This window comes from Anguilla rostrata, chromosome 3 (genome assembly GCF_018555375.3).
Source record: "Anguilla rostrata isolate EN2019 chromosome 3, ASM1855537v3, whole genome shotgun sequence".
NCBI lineage: Eukaryota > Metazoa > Chordata > Actinopteri > Anguilliformes > Anguillidae > Anguilla > Anguilla rostrata.
In genome coordinates this window covers 21,536,633-21,547,447 of record NC_057935.1, presented here as the reverse complement: position 1 = coordinate 21,547,447, position 10,815 = coordinate 21,536,633, and the positions used below count along the sequence as shown (strand labels likewise).

The 10,815-nt window shown below is 47.1% G+C and overlaps 1 protein-coding gene across 1 annotated transcript; it reads right to left on the bottom strand.

Annotated features, from left to right (window-relative positions):
• Positions 1-547: 547 nt before the first annotated feature.
• On the bottom strand, positions 548-10,815 carry LOC135250451 (inhibin beta B chain-like). The gene is made up of 2 exons (XM_064326733.1): positions 9,188-10,815; positions 548-3,222 (listed from the first exon to the last, which is right to left on the bottom strand). The coding sequence occupies exons 1-2, from the start codon at positions 9,573-9,575 to the stop codon at positions 2,423-2,425; spliced, it is 1,188 nt and encodes a 395-aa protein (XP_064182803.1). The 5' UTR covers positions 9,576-10,815; the 3' UTR covers positions 548-2,422.

Below are 10,815 nucleotides of genomic sequence, written 5' to 3'. Positions count from 1 at the left end.
CAGATTGCGGTGGTTAGAGTTAGGTTTAAAGTTAGAGTCAGGGTCATCAGTGCTGTGGTGAGCTGGAACTGTAGAGGGGACGGTGGGGAGCAATGGAACCGTTTAGCCGAGGATCTTTATTGACACACGGGTTGTATGCGCTACAGCAACGTGCTTTACTTCAATCACTGCAGAAAGATCCTTACATAAAAAAGGGGGAGGGGGCCAAAGCTTTTGTTATCGCTGCAACTGGTCTGAGAAATAAATCTAATGTCATGTAATGCAACGGTCTTCACTACAACTGGGGGACATTCAATCAGCAAATAAATAGTGTGGCTACTGTCATAATATTTTTAACTATTTTCCTTCAAAACCCAGAATAATAACTTTACTTATGTATAGTTCACATGAGCATTCATATATTGGACTTTTACTGTTTGTGTTTCAATAGCACCTGTTAAAAATGCTGCATTATGGACAGGCTGTTGATAACAATGTAGCCTTTATTATATATTATTATATATCAGAAATGAGTCCCCCTCCCACCAGAACACTCCAGAGTTCAATATTAATGCAGAGTAAGAATTTTATTTCTTAACAGTTACAAAGAACAAAATATTTTAAAAGCATCTTTATATTTTACATAAACTGTACAGAGATGACATTTATTTGATTCTAAATGATTCTGGCACAGGAACTAAAAAGTACTTTTATTAAATAGAAAACTGAAAATGAATTAATTTTGATGAAAAAAAAGATGTAATATTCCATTTGTCTACTATACAAAATAGAAAAGATGTGGAGCTGAAAATGGAATCCATAATATTGTACCCTGATACAGTGTTTAGGCCTCTCAAATGATCACAGAGTATTTTACAAAATAATGCGATGGCCTCGCCATCTTATAATAGCTAAAATCTTGGCCTCTTTGGTTCCATCATTAGGTATAATACATTTGAACAGAATTCAATTTGCTTCTATAAAAATAACTTTGTTTTCAATGGCAGTTTTTTTAAACTAATCACGCAACTTTTCAGTGCAAACATTGTAACAATCAGTCGCTTTGAAGAAAGAGCGAAAGATTACAATTCAAGTATTGATAAAGTTAAAAACTACAAAAGTTCAGTTTGTCTGGTATGGGTCAATACTATACATTGCATAGCTCATGCGGCACTTATTTTAATAGAACAGTGAGCAAGGGTAGGTGCACCACTTAGTACCCTTTAAAAGGCATTTCAAATCTGCAAGTGCTATAAAATGTGCATTTTAGGAGATTTACAAGTGCTATGCTGTTCCATAACCAACTGAGCAATATGGCAACTCTTCACTTCGGCTGACTGAGAAGAGACAAAGTGAGATTCTTTGCATCAGCTGTTTAAGTACATTGGATATCTTTTTTTAAAAAGGATGCTACAAACCCTGTGAGCAGGGGAAGCTTTATGACGTGACGCAAGGTCCGTCTCTCTGTATTTACAGCCGGCCTGCCCACCCTGCCTAACGGTTCCACTTCCCGGGCGCGAGAGAGTCCGTGCCACGGTCACGGCGTCAGCACTTAGTCTGGCGGTAGCGTTCGTTCGAGTCCTCTTCCCAAGACTGGTTAGGCCTCTGCTCCGCGGAGACTGGAACGGTTCAGACAGCAGGTGTGGAGAAACTGACAGGTAAACTCCCATTGGTTCTGGCCGTAGTGAGTTTGCCATACTGTAGGAATGCTTCAGTGGGAAAAAAAAGAGTGGTGATGTGTTACTCCTTGTCAGAAGTGCTGATGTTGTTTTCTAGAGAAGTTGTTGTTTCAGTGTTAAGCTGTCAGTGCTTTTTTTTTTTTAAACACAGTCTTTGTTGCTTTTTTTTTTCTTTTTTGCTGAAGAATAAAGTAGAAAGAGGTTAGGTGAGTGTTGGCAGTCCGGTAAACCTCCTTCATTGGCATTCTCAGGCTCTTTCTGTCCTCATCAGAATGTTGGATAACTTTTTTTTTTCTCCATTATTTGTATAGAAATGGCAAACTAGAAAAATATAATCTGATGATTACTATTCTCCTTACATCCCTTTGACATCAAGACCTAAGGTACCTCTGCACATCTGCATATGTAACACAGGATTGGCTTGCATGCATGCAGAACTGATAGGACATATTTTCAGAGAATATTAACAAACATAAATATATGTACACAAGTGTTTGAACGTGCCTGTGTATGTCATGAGCGTGTGTGTGCCTGTGTGTGTGTGTGTGTGTGTGTGCATGTGCATAATTGTAAGTGTGTCCATGAGAACATCTATGTCTGTATGTATACACGCATATATATGTATATAGTACAAAAAAAGAGTTCATAAATATTACTTTGTTACTATGATTATTTTCGTAACGTTATTTTGTTTTTCCTGTCGACAGGAGTTTGAGAGTTCGAGCGTCCTGCCCCCCCGGGTTGGGTGGGGGGGTGGGGGCGGCTCAGGCGCAGCCGCACTCCTCCACGATCATGTTGGGCACGTCCCGCTTGACGATGTTGTACTCGTCGTCGAAGTAGAGCATGGACATGGTGCTGAGGCGCGTGGGGATGCAGCAGGAGTTCATGGAGCCGGGGCTCATGCCCCGCATGCGGTACTGGTTCACCACCGCCGTGTGGAAGGAGGAGGCCGAACTGGGCACGCCCGCCATGTAGGCGGGGCAGCTGCCCTCGCAGTAGTTCCCGAAGTAGCCGGAGGGGGCGATGATCCAGTCGTTCCAGCCGATGAGCCGGAAGTCGATGTAGAACTGCTGGCGGCAGCAGAGGCCGCCGGTGCCGTCGCACTCCAGGCCCCGCTTGCGGATGCGGTGCTTGCCGTCGGCCAGCCGGGCCTGCACCACCAGGAAGGGCCGGTGCGACTCGTCGCCGGGGTCCACCAGGACGGGCAGCACGGCGGCCGCCTCGCAGCCCTCGCAGCGCACGTCCAGGTCCTGGCGCCGGTCGCCGCGCTCGAAGACGCCGCGCACGGGCTCCGTCAGCGGGAAGGTGTGCCAGCCGCTGCGCTTCAGCTCCACCCGCTTCTCCACCAGGCCCCAGCGCCCGCCCGCCGCCCCCGCCGCCGCCGCCGCCGCGCCCGTCTGCTGGTAGTACACCTTCACCGTCACCTTGCGCCGCGAGCCCTTCTCCGCAGCCGAGGGCAGCAGCTTGAAGTACAGCCACAGGCTGGCCTGGGACACGTACAGGTTCTGGTTGCCCTCGTTGGAGATGAGGAAATGGAAGCTGGACTTCGATGACGTGAGTTCATCTGTGGGAGAAAAGAACAGAGACGCCGCGGGTTATTTACCTGGTCCGCACTTTGTACAGCTGACAGAATCCTGCTACGCGTACAAATCCTTTCCACACGTTCAGCTGATTTTTACAGAGGAACTGCTTATTATATTTTAAAATGGATTAACCTCAGGATTACTAAACCTCTTCCTTAACTTGTTTTTATTTGTTGAATGCTGTTTTTATTTACTGGGATACTACCTCCTCTTCTTCAATTTGATCAGAAAATCAGTCTCAGGAAACACGGGCAATTTTGTCCCCTTGACTGCAGTGTGTTATTCAGATTAGCGTAGCGTTTCGGCACACGGTCCCGACCCGAGCGATAAGGGCGAGCCGCCCTGCGCCGGAGCGCTGGGGCAACATTAACATGCGGAGCGGCCGCTGCCTCTGCCCCTCCTCACAAAGAGAAGCGACAATCCAGCCTTCCAGGAACTGATGACGCCAACACGCTGACCGCCGGACAGACAGATTTACTCCGGACAGATCCTGGACACCGGACAGATTCTGGCCCCCAAACGGACGGAGGCGCTGCCCGGAACCCGAAAGTCAGCAGGCAAAGTCGCTGCTGGGACGCCCCCTCCCTCCCCCTTCCCCCCCCACTCTGAGGGGACGGGCCATGACGGGGACCTCGGAGGGGTCAGGCCGGCTTGGCCGGGAATCAGGGTACGCGGGGCAGTTGGGGCGGGCTAGAGGAGGAGGAGGGGGCCCCTCCCTCCAGCGCCGATGGTTCAGGGGGTTCACTGTGAACCTTGAGCTAAATGATTCTCGGAGACGGGGCCACAATGAGCCCTGTGATGTCACAGCCTGGCATAGGGAGCGTGACCCTTTACCGTGAAAGCCCGGCTAGGATAAAAATGAAACGGCCCGTTTGAAGCTCCCCTCCCCATTGGCTCTACCCAAAGGGGAGCTTTACCCCAAACCGGCAACGGCCTCTCTGGCACCTTTTCCAACGATGCATTTGTTTGTAGTTTACTATGTCCTTTTTTTCTCTTCTGCTAATCACAGAATTACAGTCTAAAGCTGGACCAGACAAAAAAACATATCCCTCTGTTCTTCATCTCATCTGAGCTGTAATCCCGGGAAGGGGGGTCAGGGGTGGGGGGTTTTGGGGGTGGGGGAGGTACCTCTTGGGGCTGGGTGAGATGATTAATTCATCCCTTCTTGCACAAACTGATTTGACAGGGTCAGTGTCAACAGCTGGCCCTAATGGATGACCCACTTTAGCTGTCACTCAGTTTACTCTCCACCCCCTTTCAGCGATTTACACCCTCACAATGCTACTCAAACTTAACCTGGCAGCCCTGCTCTTGATAGGGATACAGTATTTCAGTACCATTACACCCACACACACACACACACACACATATATATATATATATATATATATATATATATATATACATACAGTATATGTACAGTATATATGTGTGTGTGTGTGTGTGTGTGTGTGTATAGCAATTGATTCTTACAGGCTGTTGTTCCTCATAGCAGTACTCTTACCTAAAGGCTAAAGCACCAAATATCCACTCTCTCCTGTTCCTCAAAGCTCACTGATAGCTTTATTCAAAAGCTTCTGTAAAATGGGAGCGGTGCGCTGCGTTCCTGTGTCCTGACCCCGCGAATCCCTCCATGGGGCTGGGACAGCGATGGCTCCAGAGTGGCTTCACAGCACAGCGCTGGAGGGCGAGGGGGTGGGCTTAGACGATGTCACACGGGCAGCCCCATCACCACGCAGCTCGGAAAGGACCGCCATGCGCCTGCGCAGCGCACGGGGCCTGACAGTGAAAAGCTGGGCTGTGCCACACACCCCTATGAGCTACTCATCCATCCCCTTCAGGGACCGTGAAGTACAACCACAGATTCCACTTCACAGCTGTAGAGATCTGATAACAACTCTGAGCCGGGTCTGAGCGGCAACATTTACCCTCTCCTGAGCTGTTACTTCAGAATCCTAAGGCTGCAGAAAGGGGGTTGTTCAGATATGCAGACCACACCACACCACAGGTTTGCCATCACAGGGGTAATGAACCGCGCTGTAGACCCTGTCCTGCCAGGCTTGGCTGAGAGTCCTGGGACAGACCCCGCCAATGAAGAAGAGCCCAGCTGTTGAGGAGAGGAGAGGGGGACAGGAAGAGAGAGGAGCTGAGGAGAGGAGAGGAAATGAGAGGAGAAGAAAGGAGACAGGAAAGGGGGCAAGGAGAGGAAGAGAGAGGAGAGGTGGATAGGAGCAGAGGGAGGAGAGGAGAGCAGGAGAGGAGAGGACAGGTCAAGAGGAGCGTAGAGGAGGAGGGAGGATTGGAGAGAGGGAGAGGAGAGGAGGAGAGAGACGAGGGGCAGAGAGGGGGATGGTGGATGGGAGGTCTGCAGGGTCAGCAGCCCCCTCCCCTGCTGAGCGCTTGTGCCGCAGGCAGGGGCAGGCCGGTTCCTGGGTGGGCCCACCGACGGCCGGGCGTGTCCCAGCCCGCACTGCCACACAACACAAGGCAGGTAATCTCCATCTCATTACTCAACGTCTCCGTCAGCGCGGGACCACACGCCGGCACCTCCACGGACACCAGCAAAACAAGCAGGCAGGCCGCGCCGCGAGGTCACCGGGGCTGCGGGGTGCGCGGCACGGGGCTGCCGAACTCACGCCGAGCGGGCGAGGGGGCGGGGCGGGGGGGCTGCATGCTTGCGAAGCCTTGAACATGACCTAACACTGGAGCCCCCTGACCCATTTCTGCTCTTTAATAAAGATTAGAGCTCGGTTAGACGACGCGTTACACAACAACAAACTCTCGCCTTGAAAGAAACCCCCATGTGACTGATGGGTCTTTTTAATCCAATATAAACTAATCCAATATACCATACCAATAATTTAGGATTCCAGGGAAAAGGGGGCATTCTCTGCCCTACTGGTAGTGTGCCAGTTCTTTCCATTTCTATGGCAGCAGCATACAGGATCTGTCAATATTTGCCCACAGGTGTCACGAGCGCCACATCACTGGCACAGATCCTCATCTTCCCCACAGTGGCAGATGCATTTAGGGGTTTCAGCTGCAACCCAGAAGATAACATTTAAAACCTGCCAATCACACAGAAACTGGAGGGGTGGGGGAGGCTTGGGGATGGATGTTTGGGGATTTGGGGTGGGAGTGAAGGGTGGGGGGTTGAGCAGGGAGCACAGGGCCGCACGGTCCTGAGGCTACCAAAGCCTTTAGGAACACTCTGGAACATTCTGGAACATTCTGGAGGCTGCATTCTCACATACAGCTGATGGGTAATGAGGTTGCCGATTCAGATCGAGCCGGGGCCTTCATCTCGGCAAATAAAAAGCTCAGAAAACAAAACGCCAGCCAGACCGACTGGACCATGGAAAACATTCTTTTTACAACTTTCGGCGGGACAATGAGCGGTTTCACCTTCAACGGTGACCCGCGATCTTTCTTTCAGATAAACGCACAAAGGTGTATTAACTCACTGCTATTGGACACCGGGCAGCAGAGGTGATTCATGCTTTTAACTTCCAAATAGAAAGGAAAGAGGCGGCCTTGCCTAAGGTTTCCTGAACACTGCTATTTTATTGTGCTTCTATTTTTGAGCATTAAAACTCAATTAGTTTGAGAGCACTGGAATTTTGTGGCGGCTCAATTTTGAACCCTGCTCTAGTTCTCCCTTTCAGTGAGAGCATCTTTCTTTCATGAGAACTGGCTGCATCACTGGGCCCTTAAGCAGAATAAAATGCTAACGATGTAGAGGATGAATGTAAAATGAGAACACGATTATGTGCACAGAGAGAGAATTATTTGACCACTGCACAGTTATATATGTCCTTGTTTCATTTATTACACCCGTCGATTTAAAGTTAATATATATAAAATTCCCTGACGTTTCCATCAAGAATCCTAAGATTTTTACAAGCAAAAAGATGACCCTGCACTTGAAACACAACCCCATTCGATTTGAAAGTCTTAAGAAAATGAACGCGGACTTAAACCCATTGTGAACGAAGTGCCCATTCAAAGTCAAAAGCGGGGCAGATGCGTGTCCAATAAGGGCAGGGTTCTTATTTCTGCCAGAGATCCCAGCTAACGCTGGCTCTGGGGCAATGGAGCCGGTAAAAGACAAGCGTCTCTCTGCTCCGAGTGGCAACAGTTGAACGCACATGGGCTAAGCAGGTGGCACCATTGATCATTTCAAGTCCCTTTTCTGCGGCGTCCCCGCAAATTGTTCCTGGAGCTTGTCACGGCGCCATGACCGCCTGGCAGTCACCACACTCAGGTTAATGCCAGTTGGCCCCGCGTCAGAGAGAGGGGGCCGGAGCCAATCCCACAGCCGAATGCGGCACAAAGGTTCAAAGGTGTTGTGAATAATGTGAAAACGCGAGGGGCTTGGAGAACATTTGAAATTTAAAAACATTCTTTAAGAAATCGCGATATGGGCACCACATTTTGCTCCCACCATACGCAACTGAAATATATTCTGCATTGTTACAGCTGTTTTAGATAGTTTGTATTATATAATGACATGACGTAGCAGAGACGCGGGTCGGAATCCTCTGTAACCGCACTCCGTAGTCACGAATGTATTACAGCTATTCTGTATGATGGATATGAAGTATATGATAAGGACGCTATTGCGCGTCTCCATTTGTGTACAATATAAAAGTCATGCGTAAAGATTTCGAAATCTAAAGATTTCTTTATTTTTTAATCACCGAATGCACCTGTGAGACACATTCTGCAAGACGTAGTTCTGACTATGACTATTTTTGTATGTAGTTAACGTAGCCTACTGTGATTAATAGGGGTGTATATCATCTCTGAATTGGGGGGAAAGAACCTATTTTACATCAGCTATATAAGCATTCCTGGGAGTCGGGTGAAAGTAAATGGGCAATTGAAGTTTCTTTTTTCCCTTAAAAGGGAGCTTTATATATCGGTGCATTGATGCCGCAGCGCAGCTTTTTCCCTGAAATGAGATTCAAAGCATCTACTCTATTCCCTGGACAACGAGAGGGGTCATTTGAGGTTCTTAGAATAGACATCGCCAATTGGGGACTGGGCTACGCTATTGCATGAGCTTTTTATTCTCAGATAAATGCTGCTTTATTGGAAAACTCTCAATTAATGTGAATTCTACACTAAATCGAGTCTACACACGTTGTCTTGTTAACATTTATGGCATTGTAATATTATATGTATTTCTCAGGATTTATGACATAGCCTAGGCTAAATGTTTTCGATGCGCTGATGTATCTCGCCTCTTTGACTGACTTCACTGTCTTCACCAAGACGCAGTGCGTGTATCCGTTCTTCCACCAATTATTACGGGTCAAATTAGACATCTGACATCCATTAAAATATCATATTCCAGGGAAAATATGTGTATTATAATCAGCATTTCAGAGAACCCTCGCAAGACTCATCGCGTTATTCTCATATCAGGAACGCTGAGAGGTTATTACCCTGTAAAGCCAATTCAAGTTTAAGATATCGAAAATACTACAACAAATGCATTGTAATGACCCGAGGTGTAAACAGCCTGCTCAACTTGTGATCGTATAGCCCTTCAAGTTCCATCTGAATGATCCCAGTCATTGATGTTAGGGGCTATCCTAAATTAAAAACAAATGTTGCGTTAACATTGGAAATAAACTAATATTTAGGCATTCAATCCAGCCTACTATTACAGTATAGGCTAATATGCTTTTGCTTAATTTATGACGGTATATCCAGAGTCGGAACGCTAGAAGCGACTTGACCGTGACAATGCATGTGACCGACTATGAACCAGCTTCTTGTTAACCCTTTCGCGACAGTAGACCCTGTAGTTGGCAGTATTGATTCTACTACGACGCCGATTTTAAAACCTGTAAGTAAACATACGTTTGCGTAGCATCATCATGACATTCAAAAGAACAATGCGCATGGAATGAGAAGTCCTGGTGGCTGTTTACGCACCTGATTCCGCGAAACTGATAATCTCCGAGGTGTCCTCCTGCACTTCATTATTGTAGGTAGCGTGTCCGTCCAGGTTCGGTATCTCGACCCTCCCGTCTTCCCGAACTTTCCCTGCATGAAGTTTCCTCAGCGCTGTCACCATTGCAGCTTTCGGAATGGGGTGGGTGATGTTCGGTCTTTCTCTCATCTGCAACCTGTTCAGGATATGCCTCTTCACTGCTTCCAAAAAGTCTATGTCCATCCGGCCCGATTCTTCTGGTTGTCCAAGCCCACATGAAGCACACGTATCCTGGGACACCGTCTGAGTCTCGGTCCCCGGCGCCGGTGTGCAGCGGATTGAAAGTATGCAAGCCACAAAGCAAGCCACTTTGACACAATACCTTTTCATTTTATTTTTCAAAAGTTATTCCCAAGAGCCGTGGAAATAAATTATTTGAGTCTAAGTCACAATTGAGGATACAGAAGTATCTTCAAGTTCGTCTTCTCAGTTAAGTCCCAACTCCTAGGATAAACCCCTAGGACTAGTATAAATTTAGTTTGAGAAAAATAAATCGGTTAGTTATCAAATCTAGTCCATGTAGTGTTGTCGAATATTCTTTTCCCATGCGCCGCAATATATGCTATTATTGATACGATTCAATAATAATATTCATGCTAGAAGGTAATTCCTTTCATTTTCTTTGATAAATTACCTATACTGCTGAGTCTTTGGTAATTTGGAATGCAAATCAATGGGACTCGGATGGACAGCACACAGTGGCTTTGCCCTCTGTCTCAGATTTGTCTGAGTGAATGAACTAGTTGACTTATAGCCCCCAAGTGCAACTCCACCAGAAAAACAATGTTGACCAGAGAACTTGAAATCTGCACCTTTTATAGCAGTTGAATGGCACTTTAGCGCGCCTGACGCGTCACGCCATGGTTTAACAGAAACATAGAAATAAGCGAGTACAAGCATATAAACAGAATAAAATAAACTTCTTAGCGATGCAAAGCTTCCGAAGACTGCTGCGCGGAAATTCCAAGTTGAAAGGAGGTAAAAAGAGCCGCTCATTTAAATCATTTCTCGCCTTTCGCGGTTTGCAGAATCCAGTTTGTCACTCGCCATCCACTTATTTCTTCTGCGTTTGATCTTTGCCGCATTTGTTGAAAACAAGTGATTTTTAATTTCCGATCTGCAAACGGGTCCCGCGGTGTGTATGAATGCGTTAGCAAAAAAGATGTAATCTTCGGATCGGCTATTTCCTTTCAGTCACGACATTGTGCCACAATACACCGAAACTTTTATACAGGAGTGGAAACCACGTGGGACGTTCCACCAACTGGACTCTTGGTATTTAGAAGGGATTATGCCCAGGGCTAAGGTAAACTAACTTGTGTAGCAGTCTCACAGAGGAAATATTAAAGGGGAAAAAACGAGCTGAGCTCATCTGACTTGCAGTAACAGAGATGTGAATCTGGACGTGGGTTTTTTTTGTTGTTTTTTAAACAGCCACACAAAACAACAATGCAATCGTGGAAATGATATAGCTCGATTCGTAGCCTATACTTACAAACTCATGTGGGGGACTTAGTACTACGATACTACGATCGATCCTGGCTTTTTAAGGTACATTCGATATTAATAA

What these genes read in the sequence shown, in the direction of transcription:
- LOC135250451 (XM_064326733.1), bottom strand. Translation starts at nt 9,575, where the DNA reads ATGAAAAGGTATTGTGTCAAAGTGGCTTGCTTTGTGGCTTGCATACTT. An exon ending in TATCAGTTTCGCGGAATCAG is followed by an intron (nt 3,223 to 9,187) that starts GTGCGTAAACAG and finishes TTTCTCCCACAG; the next exon opens with ATGAACTCACGTCATCGAAG.